The 25,707-nt window shown below is 41.4% G+C and overlaps 1 protein-coding gene across 1 annotated transcript in view; it reads right to left on the reverse strand.

The window, feature by feature from the left end:
• Positions 1 to 25,707, reverse strand: part of PATJ (PATJ crumbs cell polarity complex component) — a 335,316-nt gene that overhangs the window by 35,517 nt on the left and 274,092 nt on the right. Inside the window, 4 exon segments of the mRNA XM_074265778.1 lie at positions 863 to 946; positions 15,025 to 15,158; positions 17,908 to 18,025; positions 22,169 to 22,243. Of these exon segments, the coding sequence (XP_074121879.1) occupies positions 863 to 946; positions 15,025 to 15,158; positions 17,908 to 18,025; positions 22,169 to 22,243 (411 nt within the window).

Genomic DNA, 25,707 nt, shown 5'->3' on the forward strand with positions numbered 1-25,707 from the left:
CTGAGCAAAATGCACACATGCTCACCATAAAATGTTAACTAGTCAATTAAATTCCTCCAATAAAGGAAATAAATGTTGCCTAAAGGCTTTGGGCTACAGTCAGCTCTTTGGTCCACCCTACACAAATTACCGGTTGTGGCTTCTCCTTCACCCAGTTATTGGCACTGAACTGCCACACTCATGACCACGCAAAGTCGTGACAAATGAAAAAAACCTGCTGTGATGGAGCCATTGGCAAAGGATGGTGGGGTGACAGGAGAGCCCAGAACCGCATTCCAGCTGACCAGGAAAACCAGTGGGGAAAGGGGTGAGCTGCCCATTCTGACACTGTTTAATTGGTGTAATTCAAACATGTGCCTTGAGAAAACTATTTTCAGAGCTGGGAGCCAGTGTAAACACAAAAGAGGGAGCACAGTAGACAGTGAACTAACTTCAGAATTAGGGGAAATAAGTTTGATCCCACCTCTACCATATGCTGTGACTCGGGGAGACAATCTAACAGTGCAGAGCTAGTGCTCCGAGATCATGGACCATCTGCCTTGGTTCAGAGAATTCCTTCTTGTTCAGTCTTGTCCAACTTTTGGTGACCCTATTTGGAGTTTTCTTGGCAAAAATACTGAAACGGTTTGCCATCTCTTCTCCACTTCATTTTGTAGATGAGGAAACTGAGGCAAACAGGAGTAAGTGACTTGCCTGGGGTCATACAGCTAGTAAGTGTGAAGAGGCTGGATGGGTGCCCTGCACCCATCCAGCTGCCCTGGGAATTTTCTTACACCAAGGAAATTGCTGATCTGCCCCTCTTGTGGACAAAGGGGAAGTCATTCACAGGATTTCATTTCAAAGCAAAATCCAAACCATTTACCTCTAAAATCTGGTCACCAGCCCAAAGTCTTCCATCTCTGGCAGCTGCTCCTTCTTCATATACTTCATGAATAACTATAGCATCCTGTCAAAAACATGACCCCAAACAAGTTTTCATTACTTCAATAAAGAACTACTTATAAACATCTAGTATGTTCATGGCCCTGGGGATACAAAGAAAAAAATTTCCACCCACAGAGAGTTTGCATTCTAGCTGGAGGATACAATAAGCATTTGTGCCATGCACTGTGCTACATGTTGAACAAACAAAAGCAATCATGAAAGAGATAAGGACTCCTCACAAACTGTCACCCATTCTTGCACTACAAATAACACAGGCGACCTCTTAAAAAGGTCATGTAGATAGACAAAGACCTCATAACGAATCGCTCAAGCTCAGCTTATTAGCTTCCTCTTCTCTGAATTGTCTGATGGAATATTTTTGTGGAGAATGTCTTTAGTGGCGCTTTTGTTTGTGGCTGCTGACCACCAATGACCCGTACGTGAACTGTGATCCATCTTATATTTTATGGTAAAATTTGAAACCAGGCTCTGCTATTCATCTCTATGGACATTTCAGAATTTGGCAGAGGCAGTCTATTAAACACGAATCTGAAACTTAATGGGGAGCAGAGCTAGTTAGCCTGTGAGGTCTAATTTATGTGGAGTAATGAGAGAAGGGACTGAGATTGAACACACAGTATAATAATTAGTTAGCTAGAAAGAACTGAGTTGATTGGAGACTGGCTGAACAAACTCCAGTATCCTGAAATAACTGAATATCTTATGGGGCAGAATGGATAGCACGATGAATTCAGAAACAATGGGAAGATTTGCATGAATTATGCTAAGGGAATCTAATAAAACCGGGAAAACAACTGACAGGAGTAGAATAATATAACTGAGGTCAATAAAACAATGCAGAAGCGGATGGATCACTAACAATCAAACTTGGCCCCTGAGAAGAGATAATCAATTTATGACCTTCTTCTCTTTGGAGAGGTTGGGGGGACAAAGGGGGCAGAATGCTGCATATGTTATCAGACAAGGGTGTTCTGTTCCACGATTTTTGCCTAACTGTACGTCCTTGTTATAATGTTGGGCTGGGGAAAGGAAGAAAGATACAAATCAAGGTCTTAATAAAGCTTTATATAATGTTGGCTAAAATACTCACTAACCTTTTTTTTTTTTTTTTCTTTTGAGGCTGGGGTTAAGTGACTTGCCCAGGGTCACACAGCTAGGAAGTGTTAAGTGTCTGAGACCAGATTTGAACTCGGGACCTCCTGAATTCAAGGCTGGTGCTCTATCTACTGCGCCACCTAGCTGCCCCTCTAACCTTCTGATTATGACATAACACTTACTGTCCCAGGTACAGTGAATTACATGGAAAAAAAAACAGTCAACTATGTCTGCAAAGAACTAACAGTCAGTATATTATATGTGATTAATTTTTTTAAACATTAAAGTCATCTCTTTGTGAGACCATACATTTATTACAAAGATGGTGCCATTGATGAGATTACATCTGGGATATCTTTGGAAGCTGCCTTCAGAACCTCTGGCACAATCTTTTGCATAGTTACAAGTAAACAGAAAGATTTCCAATCAATCTGTTTATGATGAGTCTGTTTTGTGTTAGATACTATACTAGGGATTTACTAGGGAGTAAAAGGACCACTCCCTCCCCTCCAAAAATAAAAAAAAAATAAAAATCTCAAACCACTTCCTGCCTCCAAGAAACTTATATTCTTTTGGAGAGAAAATGAATGCATAAGGAAATGAACAGAAAATATGCATGGAACAAATTCAAAGGAATTGGGGGATTGAGTAGGGGATAAAGTAAGAGAACATACTAAGTCTCCTGTGGGAATGAGCCCCTGAGTGTACTTTGAAGAAAGGCAAGGAGTTTAAGAGATAAAATTCAAGAGTGAGACCATGGAAGAAGACCTGGAAAGATACACTAAACAAAGATAAAAGTCTGGGCAGAGAAGGAAGAGAGAAATGGGCTTCAAGGAAAAAGAAGGTTAAGTTGCCGGGAATATAAAGAGCAGTAAGGTAGAAAGAATGTGAAGTAAGATTGAAGAGATAAATGGGAGATATAAAAAGCTTTAATGAAGCAAAAATAATACAAATTAAGATAAAGAAGGAACAAAATGACCTCCATTTGTGGATGAATTCAGTTTACTTAAAATATATAAAAGAATCAACTTGAGATGATAATATCAGCAAAATATATATCACCAAAGAAGTCCACAAATCAATATTACTACTATATTATAATACAAACTGAAAGATGAAAATAGAAAGGGAAGATTTTTTTTTTAATTTGAAATAACTACAAGATACATTAAATATTTGGAACAGCCTCTCAAAGAACACTCAATACTTGAATAGATTCAACCCCAAAAGGCCCCTTTTAAAATATAGAATAATATAAACTGCTAGAAGATTCTTCAGTGTTCATGGCTAGGCCATGCCAATATACAAAATGACAATGCCAGCAAAATTAATTTATAAGTTCAAAGCTTTACCAAATAAGCTAACAAAGGGATACTTCACAGAGCTAGATAAAATACAAAGAAAATTCATCTGGAGAAACAATCTGGAACATCAAGAGAAATAATGAAAATACAAGAATAAAGGGGGAGTTAGCACTTTGGAACTTCAAAATATATTTTCATAAACAATCATTCAAGATCATTTGATATTTTTTTTTTAAGAAGTGGATCAAGAGAACAAAGTAAGAAGAATCAGTAACAAATAAATCCAAAAACCCAGTATTCAGTAAAACTGAAAGATATGCATCATGCAGGAAACAACTCCTTATTTGATGAGAATTCCTGGGGAAATTGGAGAGTAGTCTGATAAAAAATAAGACTAAATTAACATCTTTTTCAACATTGTAAAATTTAAAATGGATATACAACTTGAATATTAAAGTATCACAGCACAGAAAGAATATATATATGTGAGAGAGAGAAAATCAGGTCATATACTTTTTTTTTTTTTACTTTTCTTTTTTTGCTAAGGCAATTGGGGTTAAGTGACTTGCCCAGAGTCACACAGCTAGGAAGTGTGAAGTGTCTGAGGTCAAATTTGAACTCAGATCCTCCTGACTTCAGGGCTGATGCTCTATCCTCTGCCCCACTTAGCTGCCCTATATCATATACTTTTTATAACTAAGGGTAAAGTATTAAATCTAACCAAATAAGAGCTAAAAGAAATCACAAATTTTGGTTAAAAGAAAATTGAAAAAATTTTGAAGAAACAAAATTTGCATCAAAGATAACAAGGGAAGTAGTTGGCTAGGAAAAATTCTTTTTATCAAATATGTCTGATAAGTATTTGATATTTAAGATAGATAGACAATTAACAGAAATCAATCTATAATGAAATTTTATTTCCCAATAGAAAAGTGGCCAAGGACAAGGACAATTTTCAAATAAAGAAACTATTAGTAATCATGTGAAAGAATGCCCTGGGTCACAGTTAATGTGAGAAATGCAAATCAAAGCAACTCTGAAGCAAAGATTATAAAAGATCAAAATAGTTAACTTGGGAAGGAGAGTGGTGAGTCCTGCACCCCAGAGTGTGGGATTGTGAATTCCTAGAAACCAATTTGTCAAAGCAATTTAGAAGCACATATCCTTTGACCTGAAGGTTCTGCTGTTAGGAATATGTCCCAAGGAGATAATTATCAAAAAGAAGTCCTAATGTGCACAAATAGATTTAGAGCCACTCTTTTTGGGGTAGTGGAGAAGTAGAAATAAGGGAATGCTCATTAGTGGGCAAAGGCCAACCAGAGTGAGTATATGGGTACTCATGTGTTAGGGTACATGATGAATATAGGGAAGAAAGGACTGCCTTGTGTGAAATGATCAACACAAGGATTTTCAAAAGACAAGCTCAATATAAATTGAGGGTTCAACTGCCACAAAACAATTACAAGAACAAAACAGAAAACATGAGGGTTATTTGACCCCAAAGAAACAACAGGAAAAGACAACTCCTCTTGTTTCTGTAGATAAGCAGGGATTGACAGGTATATAATATTGCAAACAATATCAGATTGTTTTAACATGTTGATTAATTTTGCTGAAATCTTCCTTTTCTTCTTAAAAAGAGAGAGAGAGAGAGAGAGAGAGAGAGAGAGAGAGAGAGAGAGAGAGAGAGAGAGAGAGAGAGAGAGAGAGAGAGATGGCTCACAGGAGGGGGAAAGGGCATGTCTACAGAAAAAAATTTATCTATCCTCCCTCTCGCCTCCCCCCAAAGAAATCTGCTTATACAGAGGAATAAAATAGTGAGAAAGAAAATAATATTTTCACATGCATTTAGGAGCTGGTTGGATGGCTGGATCCAAATCACAGTCATCAATGGTTCAATGTCAACTTGTTAGGAGATTTTTGTACTTGGCTCCAAAGGGGTTTATCAATGGTTTGGACAAAGGTGTGGTAGGTATGTTTATCACATAAATAGCTAACACTGCAGATGACAGCGTCAGGAAGCAACGACCTTGACAGGCCAGAACATTTTGCCAAATCTAACCCAGTGAACTCTACTAGGGACAAGGATAAATTCTGACATTGGAGTCCAAGAAGTCAATTTCATAGCATGAGAGGGGAGAAGAGGCAAGAAAGCTCTTTATCTGAAGAAGTTCCAAGGGCTTTGGTGGATTCCAAATCTCATGGGAGTAACCTGAGTGACCTGGCAGCTCCAGGAACTAATATGTTCTTAGGCCAAATTAAGAGGCGACATCATGGCCTAAGGGATAGTTCCTCTGTCCTCTTCCCTGGTCAGAACACAGAATACTGTGTTCGATTCGTGTTACCTGCCCCATTTTCAGAACAACAATCAATAACTGAAGAGTGTGGTAAAAGTCCATATACTGAATGGGTATCAGTGAAGGGAACTGGAGATAATAGCTTGGAGAAGATGCATTATCCTTGTTCTCCTTGTCCACCAAAGAAAAGAAATTGCAGTGATGATGAGAAGACAGATTTGGGCTTGGCATAAGGGAAAATTTCCCAACAGAGAAAGCTGATGGAACAATCGGCCTGGGGAACTCGGCCTGGGGATGGTGAAGTCATTTGCCAAAAGTCATCCAGGTATCACAGACCCGAGTTTTGAGGTTGGAAAGAATCCCTACCCATGTCAACACCCTGAAAAGCATGTGTCCGGCCTCTGACTAATGACCTTGGAGGAGGAGATCATCCCCAACTCCAGGTGGCCCATTCCACACTGGGTAGGAAGGCTTTCTGGGATCCTAAAGATGCTTCTGTGTAGCTTTCACCTACAATGTCCAGTTCTGCCCTTTGGAGAGCATTAAATCAAGTAACAGCCCCAGAAGCACTTAAAGCTGATGCTGGGCACTTAGTCTGACCCAGGGTCTTCTGACCAACTGGTGGGCACCTAGTCTGACCCAGAGTCTTCTGACCAATTGGCTCTTTGTAATGCTGGGGTCAACCTCTGGATACTCTGCAGGTTATCAAGGTCCTTTCTAAACCCCGGCCAAAACCGATCCCAGTATTCCAGAGGAGGGCTAACAAAGGTAGGGCAAAAAAGAGGACAAAAGAAACTAGGAGATGGCCGAGCTAAGATTTGAACCCAGAAATGGAGGGCTTTTCTCCCGATGGGAACGAAGACAAGAATCAGGTTAAAAGTCACTTATGGTTCCAGGACTAAGATTTTTGACTGTGGCGTTTATTTCATTCTTTTCCTCCTGATGGAAGGCTTGGGAATTTGGGGAACAAATTCAAATGAAGTGAATTTGGCTCAAGTACATCCTTCAACAGCACTGAGCATTTCTGAGAGCTCCTCTGGAGACAGCCTCTGCTTCCTCATTGGCAATAACGGGAGCAATTACGACATGACATCCCATCACGGACTCCACTGCGCCCAGTCTCTCTCTTTGCTAATCTCCCAACAGTTTAAGGGAAATGGTGAGAAAGTAAAAACCCTGGGCAGAATCCCACTGGATTCTACTTGTGGCCTTTCAGAAGCTCAAGGGAATGGAAGGGAGGGTATTAAATTGCTCCGTGGCACCTGCCTGACATAAGGTCATTTGTCTGGAGGGGGGCATGTATGGTCTGGAGAGGCTTCTTTTTGGCTGCTAGAATAAATAATGTCTCCTGGACTGAGACAGTGATAAATAGAAGTATTTAAGGACTTTAAGGCACTCAGTCCTGAAGCTACAACGTGCCAGAGAAAAGGTGGGATAGTGAATGGACCACTTGAGTCAGGAAGGACCGAGTTCAAATACAGCATCAAACACTGGCTGAGTTAACCTGGGCATGTCACTTAAATCACTGTCTGCCTCAGTTTCCTCACAGGAATAAAACAGGGATAAAAGCCCCTAATTCACAGCATAGTAGTGAGGATCAACTGAGATAATATTTGTAAAATACTTTTCGAATCTTCAAGCCCTTTATAAATGCTATGGATTCTCAACCTCACTGCCAGCAAGAGTGATAAAGGGAAAAGTATATTTATTTTGGAGTCAGAAGACTTATTTGGGGCAGCAATTCATTTCAGTAAAATTCAACTGCATAAACACCCTGGGCACCCTGCCAATCGCCCCTGGCCCTGATTCTCTCCACCTGGATCGGTACACCTGCCCGGAAGGGAGGTAGGTGGGGGGAATTAACTCTGCTGTGGAATTCCTGCTGAGAAGCTGAGGGAACTGAAGGGGGAACAGAAGAAGGGAATATTTATCAAGCACCTACTATGTGCCAGGCATTGTGCTAAGTGCTACGCAGATTTTGTAGGTTTTTATGACTTGTGAGGTATGCGCTATTATGAGCTCCTTTCTAAAGAGGAATAAACCCACTTATTGAGGGTCAAAAGATAGCAAATGTCTAGGGCTGGATTTGAAGTCGGGAAGGCTCCAGGCCCAGGGCTCTACCCACTGAGTCACCTGGCTGTCTTGGGTGAACTAACCTGACTGGTGAATGAGTAATCTGTCTGAGGCTAGCCTCAGACCATGCTCCCTCCCTCTCCGTTCTGGACATCTGCTTTGTCTCCCCTGCTACCCCTCTGTGTTTGAAACAGAACCTGACTATCCTCCGCCTGCTTCCGCCAGACCTGTGCCAGCTGATTTCCCTCTGGATCCATCCCCCAATTCTTGACTTCCCAAACCAAAGGCCCTTCCCTGGCCAAGACTCCCTGCTGTGAGCCATCTTCCCCTATTAGGATGGAAGGTTCTTGAGGGCAGAGCCTCATTCACTGTGGTCTGGCACAGCAGGATTTCGGCAAAGTTGATTAACTGTTTCCTCTGTTGGTCAAATGGAAAAAATCCCTTTTGGATAATGGTTTGAGGTTTCTATGATTAGGGAATCCTAGAATCTCAAAGTAGGAAGGGGAACTTAAGGGGCCAATTAGTCGAGGATCTTCTACCATATCCTTCACAAACGGTCATCTACTTGTCTGAACTGAGGCAGAGGAAGTAAGTAAAGCGGGAGAATAATGTAAACCACAATCACAAATACCTCTGAAAGCCCTACCAATGGCTCCTCAACATGTGAGCACTCAGGGTTCCAGAGGATTCATGGAGCCTCGGGCACCCACCTCCTGACAAAGAGGCTACAAAATGGAGAGATGCTTTGGGCCTCGGGCAATTATGGAATTGTCTTGTTGGACTCTGAACGCATGCTTTTCTTTTTTGCTTTCCAATAGCAGGGCGGGAGATAGTTGAGAAGGAGAGAATCTAGATTTTTGTCCAGTAAAAGAAGTAAAACTAAATTTAAAAAAATCTCTCACACCTAAAACAAGTGCTTGTCCATCCTTTGTTGGGAGGGGTTCACCCTCCTAAGGCTCTTGAACTTAGGATACTTTTTACTGGGGTCAGCCTCAATGGAATTCCTCCCCACTTCTCTGCCTCCCTCAGAAATGGTGGAAGTCCAAGAGCCGAACCACAGAGTGTGTGGAAGGGAATGGCCATAAGGTTACAAAGACTAGAAGGAGTGAGACACTTGAGTCCAAAACTGGGTTTCCATTTGCTCTTAAGAGGGTCAGGCCCAATGGTTAGGTACACACTGGCTGACATGTACACCAAACCATCATTGCGAGGGCAGTGGATTTATTCCTGAGAGTCAGTTTTGAAAATGAAAGAGTATCTGAAGTAGGGCAGAGAAGGGAATTAGTAGGTGAAAGGAGAAAAAAGAACAAAGTTACAGGGAGAAAAAAAAAAAAAAAACTCACAAAAAGCTTTGACTAAGGAGTCCTGGATCACTAAAACAAAGCTCTATTTGGGCCAACCAGCCCAATTTCTTTATTTACAGATGAGAAAACTGAGGCCCAGAGAGATGAATTAGCATCTCCAAGGTCACCCAGGCAATGACCATCAAAAGCAGGATTTGTTGTCTGATTCCAGAGCCAGTATTTATACGGATTTCTATGTCAATCTGAGGGACTCCAGTTACTGTAAGAGACTTCTTTATCAGTGAACCCCACAAATGATTTGTCTGGGGTTCTCGGGGGAACTAAACCCTGAAGCACCAGCTAGGGAATTCCTTGTTCCAGTGTGCCTGGTACAAAGAAAACAGCCATCCTTTTCCTTCTGGGTAAAGCTGCCATCATGCAGATAACAGTATCATTAATAAACATACCAACCACACCACAAAGAGGCAAGTGGATTGTGATTATAAACTTGAAAGGCCCCGAGGCTTTCAGTCACCCTTACACTAGGGGAATTAGCAAAGAAGGGCTCCCATGAATTGCGGAGTATCCACAATCACCCTTTTATAGGGGAATTTTGGTCTTTTCCTGTTAATTTTTGTTTTTTGTTCGTTTGTTGTTGGGTTTGGGATTTTTTGGGGGAGGTAGAAGGTCTTTTACAAGAGGGTCTTTCCAGGTCTGCAGAAGATTGATTGATTTAACTGGGATGCCTATTGCCTCCTTGCTAATGAAGGCTAAGCCCTTTTCTGCAGACATAATAGACGCCATAACATAAACAGCGCGATATGAGAGGCATAGAGTTCCTGCCGGCAGCATATTTTATTTATATCACTAAAGCTCCAGACATAATATTGGCCGTGCTGATAATATGTAATCAATACTGACAGCAGTTTCCCTACTTGAATAGGAATAGGAATAATTTCATTAGCATAAAGAACCCCCTCTCCGAGAATTGTAGGGAAAGTTTCTTTACTGAGGGAAATCTCAGAATTTAAGAGAATTAGACAAGCATTTATAGTTAGGAAGGGAAAATGTGGACAGGTATGAGTTGGGTGCAACAGACTCTCCGTCTCCTTTTATCTTTGACGGTGTCAGTTAATCGGTCAACAAGCACTTCCTAATTACTTCCCGTGGGCCCTGGGCCTGTGCTGAGCACAAAGTTTTCCAATCAATTAACAAACATTTAATAAACGCTTACCATTTGGCAGACACTAGGCTAGGTGTTGGGGACATAAAAGAAGGCAAAATGTGGAATAACTAATTGCTCTGTTGACTCAATGAAATCATTCCTCTCAGATAATGATTTAAAGATTTTTTATGATTTAAAGATTTTTATGATTTAAGAATCCGGGAATCTCAAAGTAGGAAGGGGAACATCAGGGGCCGACTAGCCCAGCTATGTGAACAAGTTCCAGCCCTCAAAACTCAGATTCTAATTGGGGAAATAACGGTTTTTAAAAAATGATACATACAAAACTATCCCAGGGGAAAGGCGCCAGTAGTGGGGCTAGGAGACCGAGAAAGATATTCCCCCATGACAAGCTTACATAATACCATGGGCAAAACAGCTCTCCTTCCCACTGGCCCCAACCCCATGACTCTCACCTCCTGACTGCTGACGCTCGTCCAATATTAACAGCAATCTGAAACGTTCAGCTAAATATCTCGGCAGTAAAACAGCCAATATAATATAGAGAATGAATCGGTGGTCTCATGTAAGAGCATTTTATGGGTTGCAATAGTGAAATGTTTCTCTTCATGAGGTCAAAGGGGAACCTGTTTTCCATTGAATTGCAAAATCTTATTATGGACAGGGGTCACCTGCCAAGGTTCATAAGAAAGTTTGCCCACATCATCAATATGAATATAATTTTTCATACTGAAATATAGATTTATTTTCGGGAAATGGATAATATTTGCTTTACATTTTATAGGCCCCTATGGTTCCATCTGCTCCTTATTTATATAAATTTTTCTCAGCCGGCCTCCTACTTTTGCTTACAGTTATGTTCTGTAAGGTCAAAACTGCCCCAACTTAGATTATTCAATGGCACCATTCATTAACATTCCTTTGCTCTGCAGTCATGGACATTTGTAAACTCTGCTTTGATTTTAAAATAATAAAGCCGAGGTAATAAGATGTTTGGTGTAAAAATATATGACTTAAGCAATAATGGCAGAGAAAGTTCAGCTTTTAGGGGTGGGCTGCCAAAGCAAACGAAATTAAAAAAAATATATATATATACAGCACAGAGTTCATCTTGCGGGAAATAATCAAATAAAACACTCGGTCACATGGAAAACAATGAGTGCTCCTTCCCCTCACTTGGGTTCACTTAAATATATTGAGATCCATATACATCAATTTGTTCAGAAGTTTGAACAGTTGAAGGACTACATTCAAGCCAAGTCGAAAGTGGCCCCCAAATCCAAGCTTAAACTTCTGGGGGGGGGTGCTCAGGTCAGGAGACAAGGAGTCTGGCCTTTATTTCTGTAAAAAGAAAAGGTGAGCCCCACAAAGTACAGGAAAAGGGGTGGCTGACCAACATTGTTACTAACTCCGGCTCCCTGTGATCATGAAGGTTGCAGAAAGGCCTGCCTTTCCTGGGGTCCTAACCTTTGGGTTAAGTTGCCCAGAACCACGTGGTCTATGAATGACAACTAAAATCATGATAGAATTGTTTGAGGGAACGATGGGGATTTTGAAGCTGGGAGAAAAATGGAGCCAGGTCTGCATAAGAGACTTTAGGCTTGGGGGAATTTGAAGTTTCCATGTTCCTATCAAGATGGGTACAGAATGTGATGGAATTATCGTGTCTTTTAGTCTAGACCCTAGGCTTCCCTCAGCGTGTCTTGGTGGCCAGGTCTCACGACTGACTCACAGTGAGTTTATAAGCCACCCAATCTCTTTGCTCTGAAAACAGCTCTCTTGAGACATCACCATCACCATTCCCATCACCACTGTCACATTATCCTTATCATGACCTCTAGCACTATCATCATCCTCATCCAAGTCAGCAGAAAACTCATGGCTGAAGAGACTAACTTGGAAAAAATCTATTTCCTGCCTTTCTTAACATATGGTGACTGTGGGATCCAGGGCCAGACTTGGTTACTAGGAGGTAGACAGATGGCACAGGGGATAGAATTCTGGATTTAGAATCAGGAAGAGCTGAGTTCAAATCCCAGTAAACCAATTAGCAGACATAGGACTAGGTAGTCTGTGTTTCAGATTTCCCCCCTTGAAAAAGAAGATTATAAAAGCTTCATCCTCACAGAGTTGTTTTGAGAATCAATATGATGATCTACATAGAAAGTGCTTTCTAAATGCTAACTATTATTATCATTATGTGACACTAGTTTAATTGAACTGCTTTTCCCTTTTTTTTTAAATTCTAAGGAAGGCATTGCTACACAGAAGAGTGAGGAGGGATATATTTGGAAATGAAAAGGATAAACAAAATGAAAAACTAAAGAATAAAATTCATTTTTAAAGTTACTCTAGAAGAGGACTATGGGATGCTATAAAGGGTTTCCACAAGTGACGTCTGGCTATTTCTCGCTCCTTGGCGCTTCGCACGTTGCTTACGAAAGCACTTCATGAATGCCTGTTGACTGGCTACTTTCAAGCACAAGTATGGAAGACAGAGTGCTCCCTCCTAGGGACACTCACTAGCCGTAAAGGGGTGGGGGCTCACTGCTTGCTCTCCTCTCCTGGCTAATGTGACTCCAGCAGGGATCCCAGGTCTTAAGCTGAGAGAAGGAACAAGCTTTAGAATCCATACGTTCCCACCATAGCACTGCTGATGAGGGAAGGCCTGCTCACTCAAGGGGACAATCAAGGTCAGATCTGGAAATATGGAGGATTATTAGAGCTCAACATTTTCCAGAATTTCACTGAAGTTGTCCTAATTGTTCCCAGTGGCTATCTTTCTCCTAACTGGAGGTGATTCGAGAAAAGGAGTGGAAAATATAGCAGCAATTATGGACCGGTATATCACCAATATTGGGGGGAAAAAAAGAGGGAAAACCCCAGTGACTGATGGTTTTGACCATTAAATGAGAATCTCCCTCTTTCTCCTATGTGCCATTTAGCCTCAGGGTCATACATGACCCTCTAGGTGAATAACTTTGGATGAGAAAGCTGAGATCAGAAAAGAAAAGGTCCACACCATACCAAAAAAGTCCCCAGACTTTTCTACAGGCTGCTTATCCTTCAGAAGGACTGCAGGACTTATGCCAGAACTGCATATTATGAACTCCAAACAGATCGTAAGGAATTCTCCCCCCAGATTCTTGGCAGCAGTAAAGAAGCAAGTGGGTAATATTTGTTAAGTAGCCATAAGCGCTGTTTATGGTGCATCGTTGGGCTACAGGAATGAGGGAGGGATGAAGCATCCATAGCTCTGTGGGGGCCGAGAGTGACTGAGGAGGAGGTGATGGCTGGAGGATGGACTCTGCCCCTGGACTCCAGGACTTTCTCATAGCCTCATAATATCCTACAGCTAGAGCTGAGAGCTTCTCCAACCCTTTTATTTTGCAAGTGAGAAAACTGAAGGCCAGAGGGGTTAAGTAAGTTAGGATCTCCAACCCAGAGCTGGAGTAGAGCCGCGGCTAACCCCCCAGCAGAGGGGCTGCCCCCAAGGTGCCACAGTTTCCAATAATAAGCTGCTCTGCCTCCAAAGCCGGCACTATTCCAGGAGCCTGCCCTCAAGCACTAGGAGGGATGAAAAGTTCAGAGAAGTCCAGCCTCTGCCTTCTGCTCTCATCAACTAGACAAGAGACCTTAAGAGTAGACGCCTGCTAAGTGTGATAAAAAGAAACGCGGGCGTGAGAAGGAAGGCTGCTGTCAAGAGATGGGCTCAGCAATGGCTTCCTTCCAGGTAAAAGCAGATGATCTAATGGCCAGATGACACTTGATAAAGCAGGGATAAAACTCTATCTGGAAAAGGAATCAAAAACTATCTACAGATTCCGGAGAACGCTTTCAAAGATATTCTCTCCACACCTGTGCCATGGGGCTACAGTAATTCACTCAGGCAAGATTCAAATTCAGGTCTTCCCGGAGAATATATACCAAATAGCTCCTGGAGACATAAGCCCCAGCCTCCAGGGCCACGCCAAGCCTTAGCACTCATATAATTAACGGCAGCATTTGTGTGGGGGAGGATGCCGGAGGAGGCAGGGGCAGGGGAAGGTGATTTCTTGGCTTCTGAAGTTCCTCTGAGATCTGTGACTTTAAGATTTCATTTCCCCTTGAATCAGAACATCATAGACTTAGAACCGGGAGGAACCTTGGAGGCCATCAGTCCGACACTTAATTTTACAGAAGAGGAAACTGAGGCCCAGAGGAGCCACACAACGTCCCCAAAGTCACATCCTCATGATCCTGGGATTCCAGATCTAGCCCTCTTTCCCCTGAACCACAGGGGCCTTTGTGACTTGAGCAACTCTGAGACTTAGTCATGGGCTCTAGGCAGATCCATCTTTACAAGAACCAGAGGATTTTAGAACTATGGGAAAAATGAGCCCAAAGCCCTGACTTTTATTTTATTTTTATTTTTTTAAACCCGATTTTTAAAAGGTACTTTGAGATGAATTTTAAGATTGAGTATGGAGCTAGCTGGCTGAATGTGGGAGAACATGGCGTCCTTCTGGATTGGCCGAGGAAGTGCTTTGCTGGGTACATGCACTAAGCTAGTCCTGGCACCTACTAGAATGGGCACAAAGGAGGCCACTGGCAGTCCAGGCTGGCATCTCGGGTGAGAGCCTGATGCTGCCCGGCCCCTCCCTGCAGAGTGAGCCCAATGGGAGATTTCATGCAATGGGCCCGACGTTTTCAAGGGCATCTTGGACAATCCCTGAGAGAGAAATGTCCTTCAAAACTGGCCAAAGGACGGAAGAGTTACTGGACATGAAGGGTTTTCCCCAACACAAAAGGACATTGTCCATAGGGAAGGAAGAGAAGATATTTCCTTTCTAGAAACTTACCAGCGGAGTATCTTTTCCTCCTACAATGCTGAGACCAAGGCCAGAATGTCCCTTGGAGATCTCTATGATCATTTCTTGTCCAGGGACGATAGGGCATGTGGCTGGGTCCACTGACAATGGAATCTGCAAAACACCTGAAAAAGGAAAGGAAGCAAGGAAGGATGGAAGAAAGAAAAGAGGGAGAGAGGAAGGAAAGGAAGGAAAGAAAAAGAATTATCTTTAGATTCTAGAGACCAGACAACAAAATATACACTTTTCTGCGTGGTAAGGAAGAGTGAGAACTGAGGCAAACTCATGTTTTTTGGGTCTGTTTCCTCTCTTTTCTTTTTCTCTATTCCCTCCTTTAGTTATCAAGGAGAGTTCAAGGGACATATTAGAAGGTAAATTGATATAAAAGAAAAAAGACATTAGTAAAAGTTTTTTTTTTTTTTTTCCAATGAAGAACATATGTAGTCCCTTCTCCAAACAAACAAAAGGGAATGATTCCGAAGGTTCATTAGTTTTTTGTTTGGTTTGGTTTTGAAGACATCCATCAGCCAGAGAATGGTTAAATAAATTGTGGTACACAAATGAAATGGTGTCCTGCTGAAACGTATGAAGTGATGAATATGAAGAATGCAGTCAGGCATGGGAAGGCTTATTTATATGGAGCCTAGCGCTCTTTGTTGAACATCCTAAGTGCCTGATGAATGTTTGCTGATTGAATGATTGATGGTTCCTGGGTGAAGAAAGAAGAAATGGCAAAATGCTGAAAAAATGACTAGACCAGCGTGAATGGGAAGCACATGTACAAAAAGGAGGCGGCAAGTGGAAGTGAAGGCCAACCTGGCTGCAGAGGATTCAAGAAACTGCAGAGGCGGCAACTCCATGGACCAGTCAATTGCACTGGATTTGGTGATTTATTGAACTGCTTTATTCTTTTGCTTTTAAAAACTTTTTGTCACAAGGGAAGTTTTGCTAGAGAGCAGAGAGAAATGGAGGTGATATAAAAACAAAAGCTAGTGACTTTTTAAAAGTACATTTTGCATGATTCTTTTTTCAGGTAGCGTCTTTGTAAAGGTGTCACACAAGACAAGGACGTTCCCTTCTTAAAGAGCCCGGGTCTTGTCTGGGGAGAGCCAGGTGGCTGGACTATGGGAAAAATGAGCCCAAACCCCTGATTTTTATTTTATTTTTATTTTTTTAAACCCCTGATTTTTAAAAGGTGCTTTGAGATGAATTTTAAGATTGAGTAGGGAGCTACCTGGCTGAATGTGGGAGAACATGGAGTCCTTCTGGATTGGTCCAGGAAGTGCTTTTCTGAGTACATGCACTAAGCTAGTCCTGGAACTAGAATGGGCGCATTCTTGGCTTGGAGGGTAGAACAAAAGGGGGAAAAGGAAGAGGGACAGATTAGGCCCCCAGTGAGAGCTGTCCCGTAGTGGGATGTCTCTCCCTCATGGAAGGCCTTTGAGCAGAGGCTTCTCATTCAGGAGTGATCAATGAGGGCCCCGTTAACTCATCCTGTTACTTGACTTAGAGAAAAAAAAGTCTGAATTACAGAAAATTCAGAGAAGCATCTAGGTCAGGGAAGTAAGAAGCCAAAGGAGGCGTGTGTGAAAAACTAACCACTTATGAAAGACTTGGGTAACATAATGATGAATGAGGAAGGTCCCAGAGTGAACAAAGGCTGGCTTGGACCCACGAGGAGTCCTGACGGCCCTCCACCTTTCCTCGACTTTAGTCTGACTCTTCCTCAGAGGAGAGAATAGTCCCTTCTCAGGAAGCACGGCCAACATCCCATTTCTCTGGCGCTGTCAGACACTCATGAACTATTCCATTAAAAATGAGCATTTCCAAGACAAGGGAGTGAGAGCCTATGGAATTCAGTGCTGTCATCCCTTTCTAATCTCAGCCGTTACTCCCCTCTACATGGCGAGGTAAACTGAGCCAACCTCTGCTCCTGGAATAAATCCAGGATTATCTTGTTTCTGAAGCAAATGTCCTCCCTTCTTCTGGAATTCTACCCCTTCTGAGACAAATGCCCCAGTGGCTCTTGCATTCCCTGATCCTGGTGGTAATTCAGATTGTAATCCATCCCGGATGTTCCTGGCCTAATCTTCCTATAATGGTATCTTCTCTATGGAGCCCTGTCTGACATCCACTGGTCCATACTGACCTCCCTTGGACTTCAAGTCGAATTTTACTCAGTAGTTTGCTTAGAATAAGATACCGTGTCGTATAATCACATGCTACTGGCTCATCCTCCTTCCCAAACTGTCACATTTAGCAGGATTTTTCCTTTGTAGCTAACCAGACAGTCCTACATCAAACGGGTATCCGAGGCTCTCAACAAATGAAGGACAATGTCTAATGGCTATCTGGAGGCAACTTTAACCTACTTCTTAGATCTCAGTTGGGTTCTAGTTAGTAGAGCTTGCAATCAAAGCAAGCTCTCTGTAAGAGATGCCCTCATGCTGATGGGAGTGCTCGGGATGTAGCTCGCTCAGGTGAATGAAGAGTTAATATCATAGTCAGTCCTTTGAAAAATCACCACTTGATGGCTGAGCTGCACGGGAGACAAGAATTATGATAAAATATGCAAAAGACCCTCAGAGGCAATTGTCTTAATCCCAGTCTGTGTCACTGGTGAGCTCCTCCATGCTTTAAATATTCCATCACTCAACTGCCTTTTACACAGGCAAAGCAAAGGAGGTAGGGGGGAGGTGGGGGAGGCGGAATCCATTATTCACTCTGTCTACTTTTCAGACCTCAAGGAACGCAGCATCAGGCGGCAAGAGATGAAGAAGAAAACAAATATTAGCTTCTCAAGCTGGAACCAAACCCCTCCTGGCAACATGTGCCTTAAAGGGATTTGTCAAGGATCTCAGAAGAGCCTCCTACCGTAGCCTGCGAACTCCATGTCTGTGGAAGAGTACGAGGAAGGGGGTGCCAGAGAGATCTCCTCGGAGCCAATGGGCTTTTTAGTAGAATATTTGGGTTGTTTCACCTGGCTGGCAGTCTGGAAAAGAAAGAAGACAAATGATTCATCAGGCTCGAGATGGAAAGAGGGAATAAGGAGTAAAAATGGTTCTGATCGTGTTTACAGCAATATTGACGATAATCACCATTTATTTGGAGGGTTAGGACTTAGAAAGGCTTGGATCTCCAAAGACTCTCAAGGAAGTCTTGTGTAAAGGAAGATCAGAGTTCAAATCTCACTTAGGACAAAAAAAAAAAAAGGGACACTTAGGATATCTAGTAGATGGGTAAGACAAAAATCAAGATGACCATGGTGGCCCAGGATGTATTCCATGTCTAACAGATCTGAGTACTAATAATGGAAATCCTGACAGAGCATTAGCTCTTCTAGCATAACTCTGTATCCTTAGTGTTTAGTACCACTGCTGGCACACATTAAGCGCCTACTGCATGCTTGTTGATTATAGAATGAACCAAACCATCCCCTACTACATCCTCCATCATGGACAGCAACTTAGCTTTATGAACTCAGAAAAGAACTGGCCCTGACACTGAACATGCATGACTATTTCCATTGGGAGAATGTGATACTTGCCCACTAAAAGTTGGGCGAGCTTTCCCGTGGCATTTCCTTTGCACTTTTAATTAGAACCATCAACTTTGCATGAAATGGAACTCAGAATTCTAGAAACCCCAAGGATCTACTGGATCCTTGTACTTTCTTGGGCTTTTAAAAAAATGTCTATAATTGACAAGAATAAGAATATTAAGAAAATAATGGTTTTCTCCTCTGAGTTTTCACTCCAAAATGTTACAAATGTTGATTCTCTAGGAGGTTAGTACTATCTGAGGCAGGGAGCCGAGCAGGTGGTGAAGTTTCTAAATTGATATTTTTAAGGTCACTGTAATCATTTAGTTGTTCAGTCACGTCTGACTCTGCATGACCTATGAACTATATCGTTCATGGGCTTTTCTTGGCAAAGATACTGGAGTGGTTTAATATTTCCTTCTTGAGTGGATTAAGACTTGTCCAGAGTCACATTGCTAGTAAATGTCTTAGGCCAGATATGAATCCAGGTCCTCTTGATCCCAGGACTGGCACTTTAGTCCCTGTGTCACCTAGATGGCCCTTTTAAGGTCATTAGAGAAGGGGGGAAACCCCAAGTGAGGGATTTGAGATGGAGAAAAAAATTTTTTAAAATGGATCTCTAAAATATCACTAACTAGATCTAAATGGAATAAAATCCAACTCACTTCCCAAAAATGCCTTTTAGCATTGTAAATTTAGAGTTGTCAGAGCCACGGAGGGCATCAGGCATCTAAACGATATAATTTAATGAAAGAAATGGAGGTCCACAACTTGTGCAAAAGCTCACAAGTGACAAGTGTACGGAATCTTTGATTCTAAATTGGGGATTGTTCCCGCTTCACTTTGTGGCTTCTCAATCCCTTTACTTAACAGAAGAGCAAACTGAGGCCCAGAAGGAATAAGTCAATTGACCGAAGTCAAAACTCTAAGTGGGAGCCAGGATTTGAACTGGAGTCTCCTGTAAACTCCGAGGGGCAAATAAGACAGATTGAGGTCCTCAGAGAATGTGGACAAATGAAATCTTTCAATGGTTCACAACATCAGAATATATTATTCAGAGTAATAGCTGAAGCCTTTTTGGCCTTAAACATACCCCTTAATTATCTTGGGACCTTGGCTTTCCCAAATGAAATGACAGGATTGGGTTATATGCCCCCTCAGATCCCTGCAACTCTAACTAAATATAAAAACCCAGGTAAAACCACAAATCAAAACAGAAGGACAAATATGAATTTTAAAGCACCCTTTCCCCAGCGAAAATACATAAAAATTCGCTATATATTTATACATGTTGCATATAATTATACTGATCATTTTATAGTCTCTACATATATATAAGGCAAACATTTATCTATCTATTCTATTCTATTTTCTATCTTCTCTCTATCCATTCTATTCTATCTTTCACCTACCTATGCATTCTAGCTATTCTATTCATCTATTTTCCATTTACCTGTTCTATCTATCCATTTTATCCATCTATCTATCCAGCTATTATCTTTACCTACTCATTCTATCCATCTATCCATCCATAATCTATTATCTCTATTTATTCACTTTTTTCTGTCTTCTAATTATCCATTCCATCCTTTCCATCTACTTCCTATTTATCCTTTCTATCCATTTATTTTCTCTACTTATCCATTCTATCTATTCTATCTTCTACCTACCTATCATTTCTATCTATTCTTTCCATCTATTTCCTATCATTTCTATTCTATCCATCTGTTTTCTATCTCTCTATCTACCCATTCAATCTATTCTATTCTATCTTTCACTTGCCTATCCACTCTATTTTACCCATCTATTTTCTATCTATTTATCCATTCTATCTACTATTTCTATCTATCCATTCTATCCATCAAGCTACCTATTATCTCTATTCATTCTATCTCTTTTGTATCTTCTAATTATCCATTTTATCCTTTCCATCTATTTCCTATTTATCCATTCTATCCATTTATTATCTCTACTTATCCATTCTATCTATTCTATTCTATCTTCTACCTACCTATCCTTTCTATCTATTCTTTCCATCTATTTCTTATCCTTTTTATTCTATCTATCTGTTTTCTGTCTGCCCATTCTATCTATTCTATCTTTCACTTGCCTATCCACTCTATTTTACCCATCTATTTTCTATCTATTTATCCATTCTATCTACTATTTCTATCTATCCATTCTATCCATCAAGCTATCCTATTATCTCTATTCATTCTATCTCTTTTGTATCTTCTAATTATCCATTTTATACAGTGCATCTATTTGCCATCTATTTATCTATCCCCCTATTTTCTATCTAACTGACTATCTGGCTATCCATCTATCCATTGGTCTGTCTCGTTCTCTCTATCCATCCATCTATCTATCCATGGCTGTTTGCTTTGGGGACAGTCGCTTACCAACTCATTTCTGTTACTAGTTCTCTGTGTCTCCAGACCTGTTTCTTCCCGCATAAAAGGCAAGGGGAAGCATGATGGTTTCTGAGCGATGCTCTTTGCTTCAGAAGGACCTTAAACACACATTCACTTGAGCCCTTGAGATGACCGGGACATTAGAGGACCAAGGCTGGGAGCTGGACCCTTTCAGACTGGAGAAGGGCGGGGGTCCAACAGGGCTGGACGAAGGCCAAGCAGTTCAGAGTTCTCACTTCCTGCCCTTACTTCTTTTTATTAAAATAAAGCCACTGTGCTATATCTGGCCTGTGGTAATGAGGTAAGTGTGGGAGACAAGGCAAGCGAGAGGAAAGCGGGAGCTGGAGAAGTCACTAACTTAACAGCTACCAGGAGACCCGGGAGGCACCTGGGCCATGTTACCTCAGCCTCCACAGGCTGGGTTCAAATGTGCCCCTGCCAGTAATTAGCTGTGTGATTTTGGACAAGTCATTTACAGCTTTTCCAGGTTTGTAGAGAAGAGAAAAACACCAGCTCTGGGTGAGTCATGAGTTGGTGCTGAGGTGCAGATGAAAGGCCCCCTGGGAAAGGCTTCTGGCAGGTGGGGGTGCAGGGCAGGGAGATGACAAGGAGGGGATTGTCACATCGGGGTTGCAATCCCTGCTTTAGAGCACAGCAAGCTGGGTTCTTTACCTGGGTGTTGGGAACTTGGAAAAATGTCTTAATATTTTGAAAACTCTATATTCAATAACTGTAACCCTTGTCTTTCTTAAAATGAAATCCAGATTTCATTGTCTAAGTGGTCCACGGGTTTCCTGATTCTGTTCAAGGAAGGGGTCCATGACTCAGAAATGGTGACTAGACCCTGATTTGGAACTGTAGCTTTCAAGGCTACTCTAAGTAAACTAAGCAAGTATTAGCTTGAAAGATCCAATGCTTTAAACCAGATTCAATATTGGCCTATACTTAAAGCCATGTTTATTGGATGGGGATGACCGGGATTGCGTCTACAAGGGAGAACTTGGGTCCAAAGTGGGAGGCTTTGGGTCTTTTCCCTTTGGACCCATGTAGTGGTCTTGGTGCAGCCCTTTGTCAACGTGGCCTTGACACCAGGGCAGTCAATGATAATGGCAGCAGCCCCGAGCAATCATAACTAACTGTGAATCCCCCATGAACCAAGATGAGCAGAACAAGTACGTACAGTGTCAGGAAGAGGTTCTCCGCCCTTGGCTTCATCTGCTGCCAGAATACGGTCGACTATCTGGGGTGCCTCGTCCTGAAATGGAAAGGAGACAAAACCTCAGTTTCAGAACATAACTAGATTGTAGATTCTTGCTCTTGGCAGAGAAGGACCATTTCCACTTAGTGGCTGAATGATCCAGTTTCCAGTTCCAAAAAGGTTTAGAAAGATAGCAAGAATGCTTTAAATCTCACTGTCCCAGGGAACCCAAAGCAAACGTTTAGCCCTCTTAGTAGGATAGTGGGAAAGGTTAGCTGTGAAGGCAGGAAGACCTGAATCCTCCCTCAAACAATGAACAACTTTGTGATCCTGGCCCTGCCACAGTTTGAGTTTGTTCAATTGTAAAAATGGACATAGTAATAGCTTGTATCTACCAGGGTTATTGTGAGGAGAAAATGAAACAATATTTGCTGATCTTAAATTGCTATAAAGTGGCTAGGTAGTTTTTAAAAGGTCAGATGATAAGGTGAGTTAGGAAACTAGGATTATCCCCATTTTACAGATGAGTAAAATGAGGCTATCAATTTGGCTAAAATGATTTAGTCAATTGTTGTTAAAATCCTACAAAAATGGATGTTGGAAACTATATTTATGTGTATTTGGAAAAATGAAATACCATTGAGGGAAAACCCCCCAGCAAATGCTAACCTACATTTATTGGATGCCTACTGTGTGCAGGGAGCATTTCAATTGTCTTTGTAATCCCAGCACCTAGCACAGTTTTTGGCACCTTGTAGATACTTAACAAATGCCGATTAAATTAGCTTGAATTGCTAGGTGCTAGAGAAAGAAGGATAAAAACAAAGCAGTTTTGGCCCTACAGGAGCTTACAGTCTAATAGAAGGATCATGGGAGGAAAAAGAAAAGAGTAAAAATCTGGATCTCTTCTTTAATCTCATAAACAAGGAAAATTTGAGAGTGAATAGAACACTTTGATCTTGGAGGGGAGGGAAGGGGGAAGGAAGGAAAAGCAACTGGAAGCCTAGAAGAAAAGATGTCCATAAGTGGAGAGAAAACAACGTTGTTCAATAGCCTTGATCCTTTCAATCAAAAATTTTTCCTTCTTTCTGACAGAAAACTTGCCCTTTCCTTGATAGAACTAAGTGCATGTAGAAGATATGTGGTGGGAGAGGGGTGCAAGGGGGAGAGTGGGAGATGGTGGGAAAGGACAGCTGATGTCTCCAAATGTTTATGGGACTTTCGTGGACAGGAAGAATTTGGTGTCTTTGGACCCAACAGTAGGAACAGTGAGTAGATGGTGCATGGAGAAAACTTAAGCTTCATATCAGGGAGAAAATGAATAATTATAAGTACCTGAAAGAGGAATGGATTATGTCAGGGGATAATGAGATTTCCATTATGGATTTCTAAATGAAGTCCGGATGCTCACATGTTGGGAGCAGAGAGGATTCTTGTCCAAGTAAATGTTAGATGAGCTGCTTCTGCCCTGAGATTCCCTTGCTACCTAATGACCATATTTCTACCTTTTAAAGATTGTATTAAAAACTCTAATCAGCTACATTTCTACCCAAAAGGACTTTTAATTTTTTTTTTAGGGTTCCATCTCAATAGGGCAGAATGTAAAGTCTTTTATTTTGATACACACACACACACACGCACACACACACACACACACACTCATACACACAACATAGTTTGGAGAGGGAATAGTTGTTCAGAAAAAGATCTAGGACTGCAATCCTGAGATCAGCCATCAATTTTATGGGGCAGCCAAAAAAAACTAAGCTCATCCATATTTACTAGGAAGACCCAAACTTCTAGGAATGGAGAAGCAACAGCCTCACTGTATACCATACACTTTGAACCTTTGGAATACTGGGCTCAGTTCTAGGTGCTCTAATTTCAGGAGGCTGATAGACTGCACAGTGTCCAGAACAGGGGAACCAAGATGGCGAATGGCCTTGTGTCCATTAATTGAGACCTATTTGAAAAAAAGGAATGTTTATCTTGAAGAAGAGAAGACTTGATAGCTATTTTCAAGTATATAAAAGAGTTATATGGAAGTCAAAACCAGAGCCCAACAGGTGGAAGTGGGAAAGAAGATAATTTGTGTTTGTTGGTGGGAACCACTCCTTGGATCTCTTCAAGCAGATGCTTTAGGAGCATTTGGTAGGGATGTCACAGTGGTGTTTGGTGGTGGCCTAGACTAGATAGCCAATGAAGTCACTTGTAACTCCCAAATGTTGCGATTTGTTAATGTTTTTGTCACTTATCCTTTGTCCTCAAAGAGATCCATGATATCAGGAAGGTGATATAATCACTTGCAAGCGATTGGATTGAAGGGAGAGTGGGCCATCTGGTCCAGCAGCAAGACATAGATCAGGAAAAGGCGCTGTTTGTGAATGGTGCTCTCAAAGTACTAATGTGATAGATAAAAACTTGATAATTAAAATATAAAAGGGATTGTTAAAAATTCCCAAAGAACAGTGACCCTACCCTCCATGGATAAATGTTTCCATAATGGATACATGTTCAAAAAGAGAAATTAGAGAATATCAACATATGTATATAACACAATAGTTCTGTGTTTTTGCTTAATTTTGTCTTACTTGACGGCCTTTCTTCCTTATTTCCATAATAATCACTTTTCTTCCAGACAGAAAGAAAGCTGAGATTTCACTGGGATCGAGTTTGTGCTCCTGAGAGACAGATGGGTTTTAACAGTAAGAAGGAATCACAGTGGTCACGTAGGGCAGCCCATATACTAACACCATCCTATAATCACATGCTTACTGAATGGTCATCCAGCATTTTCTTGAAGACTTCCAAGGCAGAGGTGGGGGTAGGACGTGGATAAAGAGAAAATCGATCACCTTTCAAGGTAGTTCTTAAGGACAGAAAGTGAGAAGGAAAACACTTCTTTGGGGTAAAAATGTAGAGATTCAGCTAAGAAGCTATTCCCAACTTCCCATGGAAATTCCCTTGCAAAAATTCTGTGGAGATTGATTATCAATTAATATTTCTCTAGTGCTTAGGATGCCCCAGTCCTAAGCATTTTACAATTATTATCTCATTTGATCCCTCACAACCACCTTTGGAGATAAGCGTTATTTTTACCCAAATTTTACAGATGAGGAAACTGAGGCAGACAGGTGAATTGACTTGACTAGGGTCATAGAGGTAGGCAGCATCTGAGAAGATATTTGAACTCAGGTCTTTCTAACTATAGACCTAATACTCTATCTGCTGCACCACCCATTCACTCCTGATTTCTAGATCTAAAGGAGTCTGATTGTCTTGTTCAGGCCGGTCCTTTTCTTCCCTGCCTTTTCAATAAGGAACAGTATAGAATTTGGAAAAGGAAGCCAAATATCTTCCTTTAAAATTTCCCACATACAATATGGACTCAACAGTGCCTTGACTGTTGTTGTTTTTTATTCCTAGGAAAAATTGAAATATGTCATATGTGATTTTCTGAAATACTAGATACAAAGAAAATCAATGGTGAAATATGTTCCGTGTCTCCTTGCTAGAACTCA

This window comes from Sminthopsis crassicaudata, chromosome 4, assembly GCF_048593235.1.
Source record: "Sminthopsis crassicaudata isolate SCR6 chromosome 4, ASM4859323v1, whole genome shotgun sequence".
In the NCBI taxonomy this organism is placed as follows: Eukaryota; Metazoa; Chordata; class Mammalia; order Dasyuromorphia; family Dasyuridae; genus Sminthopsis; species Sminthopsis crassicaudata.